Source organism: Urocitellus parryii, chromosome 8, assembly GCF_045843805.1.
Source record: "Urocitellus parryii isolate mUroPar1 chromosome 8, mUroPar1.hap1, whole genome shotgun sequence".
NCBI classification, from domain to species: Eukaryota; Metazoa; Chordata; class Mammalia; order Rodentia; family Sciuridae; genus Urocitellus; species Urocitellus parryii.
The window spans coordinates 73,489,323-73,510,516 of NC_135538.1; the positions used below are offsets into that span (position 1 = coordinate 73,489,323).

General features: G+C 36.1%; 2 protein-coding genes across 6 annotated transcripts in view; both read left to right on the plus strand.

Annotated features, from left to right (window-relative positions):
- Positions 1-3,138, plus strand: part of Syncrip (synaptotagmin binding cytoplasmic RNA interacting protein) — a 30,142-nt gene extending 27,004 nt beyond the window's left edge. For both annotated transcript variants that reach the window (XM_077801799.1, XM_077801798.1), the window contains exon 12: positions 1-3,138. This exon is cut by the window's left edge. The gene's annotated coding sequence lies outside the window, so the exon portion shown is untranslated.
- A 13,008-nt stretch (positions 3,139-16,146) lies between these two features.
- Snx14 (sorting nexin 14) overlaps positions 16,147-21,194 on the plus strand; it is a 93,657-nt gene continuing 88,609 nt past the window's right edge. For all 4 annotated transcript variants that reach the window (XM_026410937.2, XM_026410951.2, XM_026410943.2 and 1 more), the window contains exon 1: positions 16,147-16,412. In XM_026410937.2, coding sequence (XP_026266722.1) covers positions 16,168-16,412 — 245 coding nt within the window. In that variant the 5' untranslated portion in view covers positions 16,147-16,167. The remainder of the gene's footprint in view (positions 16,413-21,194) is intronic.

Genomic DNA, 21,194 nt, shown 5'->3' on the forward strand with positions numbered 1-21,194 from the left:
ACACACCAGTTCCCCAGTAAATGCAAATTTAACAAGAAAATTAGACATGTCATATGTTCAAAATGCTCATGGCAAACAATCATTTTGCATTCCTGCAAATAAAATTGTTTTATACTGTAAGCTGGAGGCGAGTGTAACTTATTTTTGTAATAAAGTTTTTATTTTTTTTATGTGTCATTAATATAAATGTGTGTTAGTATAGAAATCTTCTGGTTTAAAAACTTAGAATTGCACACATTTCAGTATGTTTATTTGTACTTACATAATTTTAGAATAGTGGTTGCCAATAGCCTGTATGTTTCACATTAATTGGTTTTTTTGTTACCTTAATAAACCATTTTAGTATGTTGTATGTCAGTTACTGGGATAGCTGGGACATAGAGTGTAATTTAAAATTTGTCAATAAGTATTCATTGGAATATATGTAAATGTGCCTTGCCGGTTATTGAAACTTACCTACAAAATGAGTATGGGGTGACAAAAATTTGTTCCTGGTGCTTAATGAAACTTTCTGCCACTGATTTTATATATTACCCCGTGCTTTTTTAAAGTACATCTTTCAAATCTTAGTGTAAGTTTGAGGGCTACACAGAACATTTACATTTCATTCTAACATAACGAGTATATAATAGGTTGTGGAAAGTGGGTAAACTAAATGTAGCCTTCAGTAAAATTGAATCTCAGTGTAATCCTTGGTGCTGGTATTTCCCAGATCCAAGGAGTTAAATAATCCCATCCGAGAGGTCATTGCCATGCCTATTGGCACTTAACTGTCATACCATTTTTAAGGGACACTGTCAAGGTGTTTAAGTTAATTCTCAGAATTATTTGTTGGGATTTTAGGACAGGTTTGTTTGATTTTTAAGTAAGAATTGCATTGTCAAAGTTTAAAGATGAACATTTTTGTGAGTTCACAAATGTGTTCTTTAAGAAAATATTAAAATATGGAGCTCTGTGGGTTTCCAAGACTATATTTGGCATTCTTAGTTTGGGGACTTGGGAGGGAAAACTGATGATATAAAGAAATTGTGAAGCATTGATGGTTATCCTTAAGGCTTATGTAAACAGTGGTGATGAAATGTGTACACACTCAAGTGAAATTACTTGACAGTGTTCATTTGAATAACTTTGAATTCAAGCCATTATAATTACTTTTAAAATTAAATATCATTTGCACTGTTCTGATAATGGGTGCAGTTTTTGAGCAATATAATCAGAGCTAAATATGCATGTAGTGATTAGTGATGTGAACAATTAAGTTCTGAGAAGAAATACTAACTGTGGTATTTTCAAACTTAAATTTCTGTAGTAAAATCAGTATCAAACTTATCAGAGATCAAGGAAAACAGGCAATGCATATAAACATAATTTTGAATGTTGTGTGGCCTATAAAGCAATAATGCAATTTATATGGAATGTCATGGGATATGAGAAATGGAAATGCAAAAATAACTAATCCTTTAGTAAAAATGTCAACATGTTAAAAGGGGGAATGTTAACTAATGTAGGTTATTGCTATTTGTGATTTGTTTATGGGTTCTTGGCTTTGACAGCTTCAAAGAATGGACAAATGACAAGTTAAAATTTTGTGTATATATTGTCAAGGAATGGGTCTTAAATCCAACAGTAAAGTCCCTTCCTTGGGGTGAAAAATGTATCCTTAAAGTATTCTGATTGTTAAAAAAGAAAATTTGAGTTTCCTAACCAAAACAGACGCAAGATTTTGTTTCTGCAGACTACTTGGCAATCAAAAATGATCATAAATTTAATTTATCAGTTTTCAGAAAATTGCTTTGTGAGAAAATTGTGTTTATTTGTATTCTCCTAAGCATGCATTTTGTAGAAGATTTTTAGCCGTTGTTACTGAATCAGATGTTAAAAGTGAAGGGAGAATTAGCACAGAAACAGGTATTGGATACCTATGATGGCAGTTGTAGTGTCATGAGAAGTTTTCACTGATTATTGCAGATATTACTTAAAATGTAAACATTTTTCTCATGATAAATTAAGAACATAGAAATGGATTGATGGGGTATCTGGGTTTTTCAGTTGTATAGAAGATATTTGAGAAGACATTTAATAGGATGAACATTCAACTACGTGGGCAAAATTGACATTTAGTACAGCTTTTTGACTGCTAAGCCAAAAATCAAACAGAAACAACAAAATACCACCCTGTTATTACAGAATATGACATAGTCTGTATTTCTGGGGAGAAATTAAAAAGTAGAAGGGCTTCATATATTAGATAAGAGCTAATTCTAGAAAAAACAGTTGCTCAGGTTCCTAAAACTTCTAAAAATACCCACCATGTCCGTTTTCTCCCCAGTTATGTATACCACAAAGTTTTTATCTAGGATTCAGTGGTGGGTACAAAATTAATGAATATAGAACTTTATGGTACACAAAAGAAACAGACTTGTGAGGATGGAATTTAAGGTGTAGTATTTACTCAGTAATCATACCACTCAACAGGGCATGCCACTACTTTAAGATGCTAATTATGAACCATTGCTCAGACATTTTTTTAACTGGGCAAATTAGTAGATGGACTTTTGTGGTCTGTCACTTTTTAAAAGTACTTAGGACATAAATTATATTAGCACCACAGTCTGCCTTCAGTAATACACCTAAAATATTTTTCAAGATGAGGAGCATTCAGTTGGGAAAACAATCTTTTTTTGCAAATGCAAATCAGTATTATTACTAACACTCTAGGTCTAAGATTAGGTTTTTCTTAACAGTAGTCTGATAAACATTTAGAAGTCTGGCATTGAGAAACAAAAGCTTGTACCTGACTAGTATTTTAATTTAAAAAAATGATTAGTTCTGTTAGTTTATTTAAATTCTTTTACATTTATTTATCCATAGAATTTATATTTATTTCATTCCTTTCATCTCACTGAAAACTGTCTGCAGGCTCTTTGATTTGGATTAGATGTGTGAAGTACTGTCTTTTGCCAAAAACCTCAAATTACCTGTTTTTTTCAAAGTAGTGGGTTTGTGCTTGTTTGGAGATCAGTTAAAAAACTATCTGTACTATCTGTACTGCCTCTGATGTTAAGATTTTATGTATAGCATAAGGAAGCTAGCTCTGACTATATTTTCCTAAGAATAAAGACCTATTTTTGTAGCATGTCTTAGGACCTCCAGGAGTCCAAGAATTATTGTGAGTGTCCTCCATTTCATCATTTTTCACTTAACAGCTTTTAAATAGACACTTGGAATCTTTAGAGATCTGTCGCCTTTTGATCATGCATACATTCCAAGTAGCCAATGGTAAATACAAATTCTCCAGGATAACCCCAATTGAAAGCGCATGACTGGGAGATGCATAGAATAAATGTATTGGGCTGGTCTTCACTTAATTTTAATTGTTGATGGAAATGTTCTGTGGTCACGGACATGCTTTTGGATTTGTTGAACCTAATGGTGATTTGGTTTACCTCTCGGGAATGTGCTTCAGCATCTTGTACTTTTGCATTCTCTAGTCTTACCCCTGGCAAAATTCACTGAAGATGTGAAAATGAGATTTAGGTTTCGAATAATTTAGGAGAAGACAAGAAACAAATAATCTTTTAAAATAATTGTGCTTTTCTATAACTGCAAATTAGGTTAGGTAAGTGAATTCAGCTTAACATATCCTTGTTAAGTTAAACTGACAAATTGTGATTGTTGGGGGACTTGTAAATATTTTTAGGGGTTTTGACTCATACCCCTAGGATTACTTGGTGGTGGTGGTTGAGGGGAATATAGAAATTGTTTTGGTCATTTCATTAGAACCATGTGAAATTTGTCATTTATATTAGAGTTTAGTTTCTATTTAGGTTTTCTAAAATTTATATTGGTATATACAAGTTTCAATCATTTTGGAAAGTTCATGGGAGTTTGAATAAGATTTTTTATGAGTATGGAAGAAGTCCTAATAAGTCATTTTGGAAATTAGTGTTTTTACCTAAAAAGTACTTTTAAAACAAGTTCTAATTTAAGGAGAACTGTTAAGATCAGTACAGATCTATGATGTTCATGAATTATTTCTTTCTTAGGTTTTCAGTTATATTCTGAAAAGATGATTGACACTTTCACCTTGTTTTGGAGAAAATTGTAGGATGCCTGAAGGAAATCAATATCATATATGAACTAAAGCCAGTTTTTAGTTTTTTTCAGGGTTTGGGATGGACAAACCACTAATATAGATCACAGAATTAACTAGAGCTTATTGACAATATCTAATTTATAGAAAAGAGTTTTGTATATATTGCACATGATAAAAATTGGGTCTTAATAGAGGGTTCCACTGTCACGTCCTGTGGTATCATGATAACTTTTAATTTTTGGTTCTTTCATATTTTGGGTTCTGGGGATTGAACCCAGAGATGCTGTTCTATGACGTCCTACATCCTAAGCCCTTTTTAAAATTTTGAGATCGGATCCCTTTAAAGTTGCACAGACTAGCAGCCTACATGCAATGTCCCACCCTCCTGAGTTGCCGCAACCATAGGCATGCCTCACAGGCAGGCTTAGTGATATTAACTTGAAATGAGGTGAAGTTTGAATAATCATGGAATTGTGTAACACACATACTGTATCATTTGAAAGCAAAATTGCTAGAGCTAGGTGCTTTATTCTGGCTAAAACTTTTTAAGACTTTTTAAAATGTGTATGTGGGACTGAGAGTTTAATCGAAGGCCTCACACATGGCTAGACAAGCTTTGAGCTACATCCATAGCCTTTTTTTGAGAAAGGGTCTCACTAAGTTGCAGAGGCAACGATGACCAGCAAAGACTTAATATTTAAGAGAAAATATCTTTAAAATATCATTATCCCTAATTGGAAGGTTCAGTGATTAGACCCCTAAAATTGCTTTGACTTATTTGAAAAATTAGGAAAGCATATAAACTTTTTTTCAGTGTATTTCATATTTGAAATATGCTGTGATAAGAATTGAAAATGAACAGTATGCCTAAAAGTTCTTTATGAAAATTGGCAGAATACACTTAACCATGTGTATGTAATACAGTGTAGTTAAAAAAAAAATTTTTTTTTTAGTTGTAGATGGACACAGTACCTTTAATGGTGCTGAGGGTTGAACCCAGTGCCTCACACATGCTAGCCAAGTGCTCTACCACTGCGCACTCCAATTCCTACAGTATAATTTTGACATTTAATTCATACCACCTTTGCTTTTTCTCTTAAAGTAAAAATGCACATATATTTGCAGACATGGAATTTTTAGGAATCCTGCAACATCATTAAGGACAAGTGCAGTTTCTTCTAAGTAACCAACTGGACTTCATGTTTGTTTATACATAGAATTGAGGGGCGTGCATAAAGAAAGGGGCACAGCAAAAGATACTCAGGTTGGATTGGATTCTAATTTTTGATCAGCCTTGTTTAAGTTACCACCATCATACTTTTTTTTGCCTTTAGAATGAAAGCTCTTTGAAAGCAGGGAACCTGAATTAATAGTGCTAAGCAGGCAATTAAAAATACTCTTAAATACTTTTTTTTTTAAGCTTGGTAGAAATTAAGTTTACTTGCTGAATTGAGTGACATAATTTATAGAACCACTTAATTTGCAACAAGGAATGTCTTTAAAATTAGCACAAAGTCTAAAAGACGGAAAATCTCCATTTCAGTTTTGTGATTTATACACAACTTTATTTTAGTTTATTGTTAATACCTCGTGTGGAAGTTACAAATTTTCATTTTCCTTATTCAAAATTAGAGAAAAAGGTGTTCCATAAGTCAGCTTACGCAGTGGATCTCAGGAAATCCAGCCCATCAATTTTCTTTTATGTGTAGATAGTATCATGCTGCTGAGCAATTTGTATTGATATACAAACCTCCATCTATATTTCTATGAGGAATTGATAGTTCAAGATTGAATTTTTATTTTGCTGATTAAGAAAGTCTAGTTGGTTTTGACTGAAGTTTTTTATAAGGGTCTTTCAAGTAGCAATTTGAAGATGAGAAGATAAGTAATACCAAGAAAACTATTCATGCTAGATAACTGATGTCTCGAAGACAGGTATTTCTAAGTAATTTCACACTGCTTCCAATATTTTAAAATAATGGTATAAATGCTTAACATCTATAAGTAGTCTCATTTATCTACCAATTGGTAGAAGTTGAAGTTCAATTATCGGAAAAGGAAGGGTCTGAATTTAAGTTGTCTCACTACCATATGTTTGAGTAGTGGTAAGTAAAGGTGGTTTTACGCTTATATATTTTTAAATTGACTTTTTAACTTGTTAGTATTTTCTTTTTCTTTTTGTTGCTGGGGATTGGAACAGGATCTCACTGAGCCTTTATTTACTCTGCCATTGAGATACATACCTCGCCCCATAGATAGTATTTTTAAAATGTTAAACCCCGTAACTGAACACATCCCAGTCTACTCCCAGAGATGACTCCTCTAGTTCTAGTGGTTACCTTTGCCATGTCTTATAATGGGTAAGTTTAAGCAGCATTTTATTCACCCCCTTGTAAAGAACTACCTTGTGTTGATACTGTTTTCTTTTGTCCATTTTAAACTCAATGTTATGTTTACTACTTGAAATACACTTAAGCCTCTGCTTTGCTCCTAACAGTAAAATAAGGAAAAGGTATAGACTATTTCTTTTCCTTCATCTCCCAATTCCTGTTAGCTTTTTTCACTGTTCGTAAGTGTATTAGGATTAATTCTCTCATGCCCAGCCCGTATACTAAAGATAGAACGTAACCTAATGCATAATGTACATCATTTTGCCACAGATCCACATCTTTCTGAGGGCAAAATTCTAAGGTACAGACAAAATTAATTCTCTTTATATCTGTCGTGCCTGTATTCATGCTATTAGTAAAGTTGAACTATGACTTTGATCTTTTTTCCTGAATTTCTCATTACCTATATTTTGTTAACCAGAAGAAAAACTTTGCTGAGTTATTACTGTACTTATCTTGCTTAATGCTGTAATCTGCATATGACACATACTTTTTTCCATTGCATTGCTGAATTCTACTATTTCTTATATTCCATAACTTGCTCTTAGATCTACATTTTTGCCTTTTCTGACAATGTTTTCAGAAAAGTTGTATGAACTGTAAACTACATTGATACCTACTGGGAAATGTCTGTCACGACTTTTATTTATTTATTTATGTATGTATGTATGTACAGTACTGGAGGTTGAATTTAGGACAACTCTATCCGAGTCCCTCCCAACACCCCCAGCCCTACAATCCTTTAAAATTTTGAGAATAGGGTCTTGCCAAGTTGCCCAGCCTGGCCTTGAATTTGGGATTGAATCATTGGGATTACAGATGTGACCACCATGCTTAACTTAACTCTTGCTCTTGATTGAAAGTTCAGAAGGGATTCTGGCTACAATGTTATTTTCCCATCAGAACTTTGGAAGCATTACACCATTGTTTGTAGTGTATAGTGTTGGTAAATCTGTGAGCACAGTTATTACTTTGTAGGTAATCTGCTTTTTTCTTTTGAAACTGGTAGATATTTTTCCCCTTTTTATTTGGTTTCTACCATTTCATGAGACAAGTCTGTGTACATCTTCATTTATTTGCTTTTAAGTGTTGAGCTCTAGAGAATTTTGCTTTTAATATTTTTTCCCCTTGTCTTTTGAGCTTGGATTGAAAAAGTCAGACTGGATTTATTCTGGTTTTTAAAAAACTTTTTCTAGTCTATTGCTAGCTTTTTGTATTTCATAAAAAATTATTTTTCAGTGCATGTAGGGGTTTTAAACATAAGCAAAACAGTAGTTCTTTTTTATATGCACTGTCTGTCCTCCCCACCCCATTTTTTAAGAGAGAGTAGTTATCTCATTATATTGCCCTGGTTAGAGTTCAGTGGCTGTTTCACAGGCACAGTCTCACTACTGTTCATCAAGTGCAACCTGGTAGTTTCTGATCCTTGGGAAAGTACACTACAGCCCTGAAGACTCTTGGGCTCAAGAGTTGATCACTGTTGAATGCTAGAGATTATTTTAAAAGTTAGCGCTCACACTCAGTGGTTAAGCATTGCCTCACTTGTGCAAAGTCCTGGTTTTGATCCTCAGTTCTAGCAAAGAAAAGACAAAAAAAAAAAAAAAAATTCTGATCAGATGGGTTGAAATGGAGTTCACGTTGATTATTTTCTTCCTTTTTTTTTGTATTTCTGATTTTTCTCCTGTCTGGTGGTTCTTTATTTTTATTATGAAAGGATATTGATAATAGTCTGATGTTACTGGACTTATCCCCTGAGGTGGCTGGCTTCAAGTTCTATGAGGACTAACAAGCTTTATTTTTAGCTCTCCTTCACTTGTACAAACCAGAGATCTTTCCTTTTCTTTTCCACTTACCCATCTTGTGGAACATATCTCGTTCTTTGTAGCCCTGAGTACCAAGTCAACTTGGAGTCTCATTTTCTCCACTTACGTATGATGAAATATATATTTTATCTTATGTACCTAAATTATGCTATTTAGTATAAAAATGCTAGTTTTAAATGGAACTGAGTTGTGAAATAATATAGTACACATAATAATTTGGAGGAAAATGATCTTAGATCTGTATTATCATATTTATATCACTGCTTATTTAGCATAATCTAGGGAAAAGACCAAATAAGTCTTACTTGAAAATAGCACCAAGCATACCAGTACATACAGGACATTTTGTGAACAATAGTACATGTGACATTCTTGACTGAGGAAAGCAGTTGTTTTGAAAGGCATCTTTGGGAATAGTATGGTAGCTTCAGGAAAATGACATTCTTGGAGGTTTCAGAAATCACTGGGAATTCCCCTGTCCCCACCCCATCCCATTTTAGTAGTTTACATGAATGTCTTATTTTACTAGGTAAAGAAACTTAATTCCTTTTGGTGGCAGGAATCTCTCAAATCTGCTCTCCAGATTTGATGTTCTGAGATTTGGTGAGAGTCCATGTTTATCCTCTTGTGGAATATATTTTATGTTGTTGGATGTTCTTTCTTTGACGATTAAGGAGTCCAGATCTTCAAATTTTTCTACATAAAGGCAAGGCAAACACCTGGGGGCATTTTGTCCGTTCTTAAAGACCTCTTCCAAGCAGCAAAACATTAGTTTTTATTTAGGTTTTGTGGTATTAAACTTGGTGGTTATTGAAGAAGAAACTGACTTTCAAGGTATTTGGGTGCCCCAAATCTTGGCTTTTACGATGGTAACAGTGTCTGGCCTATCACATACACACATGTGTTCATATGTACATCTAGTCATAGAAACATACCAAGAAACTAAAGAAGAAAATAAATCATCTCAAACAGTAGACCTGGATCTTTCAATTAAAATTGATGGACAGTTAACACTAGTTTTGCAATGAGTGTTTCTTATTGTTATGCATTTCCCTCTCAGAATGGTTAAACTTGCATATTCATTTTTCACATAATTAGGTATAGGTTGTTGAAGTAAAAAAAGCATGTTTTAATATAATATAGATATTTCCCTCTTCAATATTTCTAGATTGAAACATTTTTTCCTAGTCAGTTAATAGAAACAACTTCGTACACATATTTAACCTCTGGACTGGAGTTTCCTTACCCACACAAAGATGATTATATTAAGTTTATTTTTCTAGCTTTCAACATTATATGATATAAGCCTGTGTTTTATGCTGATATTTTTCTTAATGCTTTTGTAGTGAAGGCTTAATTCTACCAAATGTAAGAAGTCTTACATTAAGGTTTTTTTTTTTTTTCATCTTGTAATGACTCACATGTAAGAACATTTCTGGTATATTATTTTGATATCTGTACTCTGAGGAAAAAGTAGGGTAATATTTCTTTTACAGTTCAAATAATACTGAAACCTGTAATGAGCATTATCAACCTTTCATAATCACAGAGCATTATTTCAAAGTTACTTCCAGGTTCCCTAAATTATTGTGTTAATGTACTAGTTGGGAGTCAGCATGAGTCATGTAGAAGTCAACTAACATGCTTTTGTGGTAGTAATTTAAAATTTGGAAATAGTGGTGCTTTGTGTTTTTGCATTGTTGTTTTGGTACTGGGGATTAGACCCAGGGCCTTGCATATGGTAGGCCAGAACTCTTACATTGAGCTACAGCCTACCCCTTTTTAATTTATAAGTTTTGAGACAGGGTCTTGCTAAGTTACCCAGGTTGGCCTCGAACCTGCTAACCTGCCTCTAGATTATCTGGGATTACAGGCATGTGCTACCATGCCAGGCCTGCCAACATGTTTATTTCAAGTCTCTCTTGTCTCGAAATTTTAGGCAAATTAATTCTCATGTAATGTACTGCTAATGTATTAAGGAACCTGATCAGGAAATACAAGGCAGTCTAACTTCTAAACTAACCTTGCCTATATTGTTAATTAACATGTTCTTTAAAAATCAGCATATAATCCGATATTTCATAGGTATTATTTCTGAGTACCAGTGATTCTCTTCCCTATCCCACAATAAACTGTAGGATGAAATCCACATAATTATGTGTCAGAATAAAGTGTTTTATTGCACTCTTATTTGGTAAGGTTGGTGGTTTTAAAATGATTCCCTTTAAGTGGGTTTTCCTCTCACTAATTTTTTTGGGGTGTGGGAGGATCATGTTATTGAGGATTGAATCCAGGGCCACATGCTTGATGTCCTACTGAGCCATATTTCTAGCCCTCACCTATCTTCCCCCCCCCCCCCAAGCACCAGTTTTGTATTTTATTTAGAGATGGGGTCTCACTGAGTTGCTGAGTGCCTCACAGTAGCTGAGGCTGGCTTTGAACTCTTGATCCTCCTGCTGGGATTACAGGCATATGCCACCATGCCCTGCTCACCCACGTTTTTAACAACTGTTCACAAGATACCAGTATCCTGTCCTTAAATTACTTAATCTCTTTGGAAATTTGTTACATAGAATGATAGCCTTTTTCAAAAATCTCTTCGGCACTTGTCTGACTATCCTCCTACCACTCTGTTCTTTCACATTACCTCTAAGTGTACTCTTTATTTGCAGTTCTGTTTTTCAGCTGCCTGCTATACACATTGGAGTGCTCTCTGTCAGCATTTATGTCCTGTCAGTTTACTTTTTCAAACCCAATCACATTAATCATTCACCTTTACTGAATAGTCCTGAAATGTGCTATCCAAGTCCTACCCATTCAAGATCTGGCTGCATTTTTAATTTATAAATATGTTGAATGGCTCCTGAAAACCAGATTTCTTAAATAGCAATTTAATTATACTGGCTTTGGACATCTAGTTCTAAAGTCTGTAATAGCACTATTATAAAATGTAAGCTGCTATGTAATGTAAAAGTTATAATTTGACCCTAGTTAATCTTCTAGCATTATCTTCCAGTAATATTGTCTGAGCAAACTGATTGCCTTGTCTTTCTTTGGTTCACCTCACATTTTTGATGTCTTGGAATTCTACTATATATAAAACTGCTTAAAGTTGTGGGCAAAGCCATAGTTTTGAGACATCTGGCAACATGTGACTTGCAAGAATAATCTTTAGAGTCATTTAAATTATTACTGCTACCCTTCTAATCATTTTCTGGCTGTGTATGTGATAACCACAGTCTTCATCAACTTTGCCATGATAGTTTCATATGTTGCTTTATATAATGGGACAAAAACTATGGACCTTGGCAGAGGCCACAAAGATTTAAATAGATTTAGGTTTGGATTAGTTAGGTTTTTTTTTTTTTTAATTAAAATGGAAGTGATATAACTACCTTCTGAACATCTGGAGATAGTAGAGTTCTAAATTACCTTGAATACTTAGGCCATATGACTTTCTGATAATGCTCAAAATTCAGACTGTTTGGAATGTGTTCCATGAGTTAAACCTCGAAATTCTCAGCTATATCCAGGTGCGTGGTGTTTATAGGTGCTTTAATTTTTGTATTTTATTAAGAAGCTAGTGAGAGCAGAAAACATTTCAAAGCCTTTTAAAGTATTTTCAGGAGTTACTGAAGTAAGATGAAATCTATAGTTTAACATTTAGAGTTTTGAACATTTTTCTTTATCTAAAAGAAGCCACTGTCTACCAAACAGATGGGGTGTTTTCCTTATTTACACAAAAGCATTGGCCTCTTTGTACAGATAATGTTTGTGATAGATTATAAGTGCCTTTCCCAGTCTGATATTTATGAACAGGTGAGTATATTTTTAGTTGCCAGGCAATTACTGACAATTACATTTTCTGAAATTAGGAACAACATCTACTTCCGTGAAAGTGAGGTTTGACAGTCTAGCTGTCTATATAACTCAGAATTACTTTTTCTTTTTTTGGTGCTAAGATAATAAGATCACACAGAACTTCATAGTAGTAACAGCTTTTACCCAGGGAGTATCTACTTGAGCCACTGGTTCTGTAATGTTTTTCATATCTTCCTAATGGAGGTTTTACTTCTGGGCTACAAAAGTAAGGGGGTTAAATGTGAAAATAACATTTTCATTTTAAACATCTCAGAGCTCTACTGTAAAAACCCATAATGTATCTTCCTTGAATTACATACATTTAAACAAGTTCCTTTTTGAAAATGAAGGAAAGGGACAATCCTTGAAGTCAGTTTAATGACCCTTTTCACAGGTGTTATATCCAGAGGTTGATATATAGGAGATAGGATGCAGGGAGGAAAGAGTGTTACGAAGTGTAACATTAAGGCTATAAAAAATAATAAAAATGCCACAAAAGGTAAATTATGGACCTTGATTACTTGAGATGGGGGTGGGTGGGGAACCAGGGCACACTCCTGTGATAGAAGAACATGTTCCAAATTATAGGAAGCATCTGGAAGGGAAGGACTGAAATGGTTTGTAAGGATAGTGTATGTAATCACTTCTTTTCATCTTACATCCATGCCATACAAATAATGGACCTAAACATGTTAAAATGTGGTTTACATTCAGGCCATCAAAATTAAGTAGTATAATTATGGGGATTCAGGTACTCAACAGTACCTTTCAAATTCTTGTGCCAACATAAAAAGCAATTTGTGCAGATTGCTGGCGGGGTGGGGAAAATCGGGTTAAATTAGGTGGAAATATTTCAGATACTTTATCTACTGCTGCTTAACTTCTGAAAATTAAGTGAAAGAGATAAGTCCCATTCTTTGTTCAAGTTACTATCTTCCCACAGTCCTTTCCAGATCATAACCAGCTGAAAATTTCCCCAATATCTGCCATTAAAAAAAGACTCAGTTATAGCCTTTATAATTTGCCCTGTATTTTACAGTATTTCTATGTATGACTTGTCTCCACTAGATTGTAAGCCTTCGGAGGTCAGAAATGCATCTAAATTCATTGTATCTTTCACCACATCTAGCACAGTGCCTTACACTTATTTGCCATTCAATAAATATTCATGAAAATAATGGACATATTGGATTGCAGTTGATGTCTATGAGCCATTTAGATGAATGCATCATATATTTACACAATTGTACTAGCTCTCCACAGCTAACAGCCTAGAGCAGGACCAAGAGAAATATAATTAATATAAGCTACACATAATTTTCTAGCTGTTCCAAAGTAAACATTTTTTACCCCATTTCCAAAAGTTACTATATAATCACATTTGTAGAAACTATTCATGCTAAGTCTTGAAGGCTAATGTGTATTTACGCATTTACGAACCACATTTCAAGTACTCTATCCCCATGTGGCTGGTAGCTACTGTAGTGGACTGTGCAGGTCTAGAATTTTAGAGCAGACAATATCTGAGGACCTCAATTTTCTATAAATTGTCTTAATACTTTTGAGTTCATGTCATTTTTAGGTTATTTTCATTCAAATAAAAGCTAATTGAGTTGTCATGTTCATAAACTCAAATGTTTTCTTATTAAGCATTGTACAAAGGTATCTACTAGGCATTTCTATCCAATTTAATCTTCCCCATAGCTTTATGAAGAATGCAAGGGCTGAGATAGATCAAATTAACTGCTTAATGACATTTTGTTAGTAGGAGATGGAGCTGGTTTCAGAACCAAGATTTGCTGTGGATAGTCCCTATCCTCTCTAGAAGTTTAAAACTTAACACAAGGTTGGAAGAAAATTTCAAGCTCTGTATGTGAATGTAAAAGTGGACACTAAAAAACATTTAACGAAGTGTTTGTTATTAGATGTCTGTAGCAACAGGATTTTATCTGTCTTGCTTTAGGTGTAGACTTACGATTTTCTTCAGAGTCGGGAATATAGCTCTGGGAAAGCACCTGAATAACCTGTGCAAGGCCCTGGTTTCAATCCCCAGTACTGCCAAAAGAATAAAATAATTTTCTTATGGCAGAAATCCATTACTCTTCCAAACATAAAAATATGGAAGTTTAAATTATTGTCCAGTTAGCTTATTCTGATGGCTTCTGCCAAGAAATATGGGAAAGCAGCCTGTCAGTTGGACATTGTAGAGATGTCTAAGTTGACCAAAATGAAAAGCAGTTTGTCTGTAATGTATCTTTGGTGAAAAGTTTAACAGTAATTTCAGAATAAGCCTTTAAGGAAGCAAATATTTTAGACAATACAATTTAACATGAATTTAATAAAAGTAACAAGTATAAAGGACTCAAGACTAGAGCAGAAACTTGATACACTAGATCAATTCAACATACTTTTTTACTGAAGTATAGCCCTAGCAAGTGCATATAAATGAGAGGGTTATAGATAGTTCAAGGAGTTGTAAGTGTAAAAACCTTACATAAGTGAAATTAATGTTAAATATGTACCTCAAAACAGAAGTTTTAAGAGTTCCAAAGATGTTGCATGGAAGATTTTTAAGTGGTTCCGTCACAAATGCAACACAAGCATATTCTTGATGTTAAACAATAATACCTAAAGGTGAGAGGATCAGTGAAATGTACACTTGGATGTGCACTGTGCAATTGGTGCCACCACTATACAAAGAAATTTGATAGTATATATCATGCTAATTTTCTTAACCTTTGACAAAGTAATTGATTTAGCTGATTTTCTAAAGACGAGAAATTATGATCGAGAATGTAATCATAATACCAATGAACGTAAATATTTAGTAATAACAGTACATTCTGAAAAAGAAAATGCATCATTAAAGATCCATGTTTTTGGAATAATATGGGCAAATATTCATGAAACTACATACATCAGGGGTTTTGTTTTTAAATATCAATATCTTTCCTCACTTTGGAGGGTAAAAGAACAGGCAGCATGACAACATCGTGTCTGGGGTTATAAGAGCTTCGAATCCCGGTTTTGCTAGCTGTATACTGAGCAAGATCATTACTGCTTCAGTAATGTGACTATAAAATGGTTGAAACTGGAGTTCCTACATCATGGGATGGATGTGTGAGTGGTAAATCAAAGTGCTTAGCGCGCCGTCAAAATAAATTTTAGCTATTCTAACGATAATCTCCATACATCTCAAGAGTTGCGGAGAATACGGAAAGTAAAACTTAAAAATGCACTGATTAGTAATGCGACTCTAAAAGAGGGATTTAACCTAGTGCCAACACCCCTTGTTTCAAACGTTTGGATTTTTGGTTAGGCCCCGGGGCAGCATGAATTGAGCTCCACCTTGCCTGTGAAGCGCACAAAAGATGCTCGCTCTCAGTGGTGGCAGCCTGAAGGGTTAGACTCCCGTGTTCCAGGACTGTTTCACTCCTCACTCCAGTCTCCACACTTGTCCGTTTTAAAATGAGGACTGAAAGGCGCCTGTCGCCCGAGCGTCGCCCCAAGCTCCTACTAGTAGTCACTAGGCAGAGAGAACGGTGAGGCAGCGTGCAGGGAGGCTGGGGTTCGAGCAGCTCCCGCCCCTCCCGCGGGCTCGTGCGACCGACTACAGTTCCCAGGGGGCCTCGCGAGCACTGGGAGACCCGCAGGCAGCGTCCGGAGGCTGCGGGGGCTGTAGTATCAACTGTGGTTGGGCACAACCTTCTCCTTCTGTCCCGCAGCACACACGGTTACTGGGTGCTAGGCTTCCCCTGGATTTCTGGAGAAGGCCAGTGGCTCGTGGACTCCGACCTCTTACAGAGAGTCCTGTGCTGCTGCGGCCACAGGGGCGAAGCCGCAGGACGCGAGAGACCTCGCGCAAGGTGGCGACCTCGGCCACGCAGTGCGGCCTTCTCTGGCCAGCGGGGGCGGGGGCCGCGCACGCGCGGCGGGGGCCGCGGGGCGGGGCCTGGGGCTACTGCAGCTGCTGGCGACGGTCCGCCGGTGTGCGGCTATGTGGGTCCGCCGCCGGGCGGCGGGGTGGGGACAAGGGAGGTCGATGGGGGTCTCCTCCACTTCGACCCCAGCGGGTGGCGAAGCCTCAGCTGAACGGACAGAGATGGTGCCCTGGGTGCGGACGATGGGGGAGAAGCTGAGGCAGCGGCTGCGGCTGGACGTGGGACGCGAGATCTGCCGCCAGTACCCGCTCTTCTGCTTCCTGCTGCTCTGTCTCAGTGCCGCCTCCCTGCTTCTCAACAGGTACTGCCGCAGCGCGGAGCCTGGCGGCGGCTTCTTTCAAAAGCTGCAGACAACCTACCGAAGGCCGTCCGGGCCGCGCAGCTGCGGGGCTGGGGCCGGGGCCGGCTGCGAGGCCGCGGGCCAGAGCGAGCTCGGGGCCCGGAAGTGCGGGCGGGGCGGGCTCCTGTGGCCTTTTGCGCCAGACATCCTTTCCTAAACTACCTGGCCCCGATGCTTACCTTCTTTCCACCCATTTCTCAGCACTTATTCCTTCATCGTCAGTGTTTTCCAAAAGAGCGAAATCTGTGTGCTTGGTTGAATTTGAGATGGTGCTAGGGCGGACCGGTCCAGTCAGCTGATTGAGGAAGGTTCAAGGTCCTGTGGCGCCCGCTCCTTTAGGCAGAATCCCCTGGCCCATATCGCGTAGTACACAGACCCGCAACTTGGCAGCTTAGACTTTTTACACAGTATTATTGGTTAAATAAGACGGTGGTAAAGATTTGTTGACTTGAAGTCAAAATTTCAACATTCCTAGAATATTCCTAAAGGAAGTCATGACAGAGTGGTGGTGGTGGGGAGGCGGGGTATGCAGAAAAGTTAAAATTGATAAATTCAGTCGACATTTTGAGATCGAAAGGTTTTTGCCCCTGAACGAAGCTTCATTTTGCTATTTCAAGAAATGACATCCATGCAGTAGACAGAAGGGGAGAACTGTACTTTAAAACATCTCTATGCTGTTTTCTCTGATATTTTCAGCCTGCAACCATTTATACCTCTTTTTCTTGCGGTAGTTGATGCCCAAGAATAGTAGCAGGGAGGAATGCGCAAGGAATTGGGCAACTTAATTTTGCTCTAAGGGTAACCTTTTCCTGTGACTGAAATGAAATTGGGTTTCTTCCCTACTGCCTTTGCTTTTTTGTTGATTCTGGCTTAAATAATAATTGGAGTTAAATAGTGATAGATATTTTACTAAGAAATGTGTTTTGATTGTGATAATGCTGTATTTGCTTGTAGGAGTATGGGAGAAGTGGGATCCTTAAACAGAGTAGAAACAAGTACTACCTTTCTGTCTTGTGGAATGTATTCCTACTAGACTAGAAGGTTTAGTGTGAACAAAATGTGAACTTTATATGATTATTAAGTTTTGTCCATGTGAACTTTCTATGATTATTAAGTTTTGTCCAGATTCTTACCCATCTTCTTTTGGAACTGGGTCAGTATATATCTCCAAGGTAGGACAACTATATATTAGGAGCAGGTTGAACAAGAATTCTGAGGTCACCAACCTATGAAATCATAGCATCTAGCCCTATGTGTTGTTAAGAAGTCATAGGATGCCCTCTTATCTGCATACCATCAGATCTCCACCATGTATTTGTAATATGCAAAGAAAGAAGGAAGTACACATAAATATTATCTCTCAGTTGTTAGTTTATGAGTGAAATTGGTTTTGGATACCTTTTTTAGTTTTGGTATTTCTTATTTGTTACTACTAAAATCAGCGAAAGTGATTTTAAATATCATAGAACTGTCTTTGAATAACAGAATGGTTCGGTACCCTTTTCCCAGGAAAAATATTTGAAAAAGTGGAAAAAAACAGTGTATATAAAGTACCTTCTTGTGATATGTGTGATTGCATCTTTGCCTTTTGGCTAAGATCAAATATAGCACATATGGGTGATTTCCTTTAAAATACATGTAATACACGTATTACACACACACACACACACACACACACACACACACACACACAGTATGCTTATACTGCCTCTGGAAAGTTATATAAGAAAATCTGGTCCCTTCAGAGAGTTGGGAGAGGGGAGTACTAGGTGCATCTATTCTGAAAAAATTAGAAAATTGTGTGTGTGTGTGTGTGTGTGTGTGTAAGACACGTAGATAAAAATCTTTGGAGGCATAACAATAGAATTAGAAGAAATAAAAAGATATGCTCAATAAATAAGTGGTAATTTCACCAGTTTATTTTTAGAAATAACTGTAAAAAAAGGGATTTTCAGTTTAAAATTTCTACTGATTAACAAAATGTGAACTTCATATGGAGTTTTGAAACTTCACTCTACATGGTTAAACTTAAAGTAAGACTCTTTTTTAAAATTATTTTTTTTGCATAGTCTTAGCTCCTTAACATTTTTCACTGTTATTTAGTATATACATTTTTCTTTCAATATGAGTTAAGATTATGAGTCTTATCTCTGGAAGGATTAATGGATATAAGTTTCAGACCTTTTGGGGGGAGTGGAGAATAACATAGTTTTTGTATGTGAAATTATTTATGTTCTTACCTTTATAATACTGTTGGAATAAACTAAGAGCATAGATAAAATTATAAAATTTGTTTATTGGCCATTTATAACTATAATAAATAATAAGGAATATTGTAATAAGGAATATTTTAAGTTAATCCTAATAATTATAATGGTAATAATAGTTAACACTGGAAATATTTTATTTGTCCCAGTTACTGTGGTAAGAGTTTTCATTAATTGTTGAGGTAATTTATTTTTGTGGTTGAAAGTTTTGAATCTGAAGCTTGACTGTGGGATTTGATTCAGATAAGTTATCTAACATATCTGTCACAGTCCCTTTATCTGTAAAATAGGGATAATAGTAGTGCCTACATGATGTGGTTATTTTGATAATTAAGTGAATTAATGGAAAGTGCTTAGAATGGTGCTCAGTACAGAGGATGTGCTCTCATTAAATATTAGCAGTTATTGATTTTGTCTCATTTATTCACACAATACTGGAAAATAGGTACTTTGGGGTCCACTTTAAAAATTGGTATACAATTTGCAGAAAAGTACAGAACATGTAATTATGTGAAGTTATGTGAAGTTTAAATATGACCACCTATATAACTACAACATAGGTCAAAATATAAAACACTTCTAATACCCTAGCAGGTTTTCTTATGTTTTGCTTATTTACTTACTTATATATGACAATGAAATATATTACAATTCTTATTACACATATAGACCACAATTTTTCATATCTTTGGTTGTATACAAAGTATATTCACACCAATTCGTGTCTTCATACATGTACTTTGGATAATAATGTCCATCACATTCCACCATTATTTCTAACCCCATGCCCCTTCCCACCCCTTCCCTTCCCTTCCCATCCCTCTTCCCTATCTAGAGTTCGTCTGTTCCTCCCATGCTCCCCCTCCCTACCCCACCATGAATCAGCCTCCTTATATGAGAGAAAACATTCAGCATTTTTTTTTTTTGGATTGGCTAACTTCACTTAGCATTATATTCTCCATCTCCATCCATTTACCTGCAAATGCCATGATTTTTTTCTCTTTTATGCTGAGTAATATTCCATTGTGTATATATGCCACATTTTTTTTTATCCATTCATCTATTGAAGGGCATCTAGTTTGGTTCCACAGTTTAACTACTGTGAATTGTGCTGCTATAAACATTGATATGGCTATATCCCTGTAGTATGCTGTTTTTAAGTCCTTTGGTGTAGACCAAGGAGAGGGATAGCTGGGTCAAATGGTGGTATCATTCCCAGTTTTCCAAGTAATCTCCATACTGCTTTCCATATTGGCTGCACCAATTTGCAGTCCCACTAGCAGTGTATGAGTGTACCTTTTACCCCACATCCTCACTAACACTTATTGTTGTTTGTCTTCGTAATAGCTGCCATTCTGACTGGAGTGAGATGGTATCTTAGAATAGTTTTGATTTGCATTTCTCTAATTGCTAGTGATTATGAACATTTTTTCATATATTTGTTGATTGATTGTACATCATTTTCTGAGAAGTGTCTCTTCAGGTCCTTGGCCCATTTATTGATTGGGTTATTTGTTTTTCTGGTGCTTAGCTTTATGAGTTCTTTATATACCCTAGAGATTATTGCTCCATCTGATGTGTGAGGGGTAAAGATTTGCTCCTAAGATGTAGGCTCTCTATTCCCCTACAGATTGTTTCTTTTGCTGAGAAGAAACTTTTTAGTTTGAGTCCATCCCATTTATTGATTCTTGATTTTATCTTGCACCACAGAAGTCTTATTAAGGAAGTTGGGGCCTAATCCCACATGATGGAGATTAGGGCCTACTTTTTCTTCTGTTAGATGCAGGGTTTCTGGTTTTATTCCTAGGTCCTTGATCCATTTTGAGATAAATTTTGTGCATGGTGAGAGATATGGGTTTAATTCCATTTTGTTGCATATGGATTTCCAGTTTTCCCAGCACCATTTGTTGAAGAGGCTATTTTTTCTCCAATGCATGTTTTTGGTACCTTTGTCTAGTATAACTCTTTACTTTTCACTTTCTTTATTTTCTCTTTGATTGCATTCCTTAAACCATCCTTTACTTCTCAGATCAGTTTAACCCTGTACAGTCTAAACTTCTTGGATATTTCTTCCACTTTGTTGTTAGTGGATTCTATTATTGGAGCATCTTTGTTTGGGGCGCTTTGTTCCCTTGTATTTTCATACTGTTTGTGTGTGTGTCTTCCCCATCTATTAGTGAGGATCTGAGCCAGTACAGATTCTAACCTGTAGACTTATATTGTCCCTGAAGGTTTTCAGTACCTCACCTTTACGGGGGGACCAATAACAATACCGAGTGTAAACAATATACAGTCTTAAATCTAATAGCTCCTATTAAGACATATCCTGTTTTCTCACAATGAATAGAAAGATGAGTTCAATTATTGTCTACAGTGTAAACTAAATTTGCTAAAAGCATTTACAATTTCAAATGGTGGATAAAGAGAGAACAGAAATAGGGTAGGAAGTGATGTTCATGAGGGAGGGGGAGAGTAG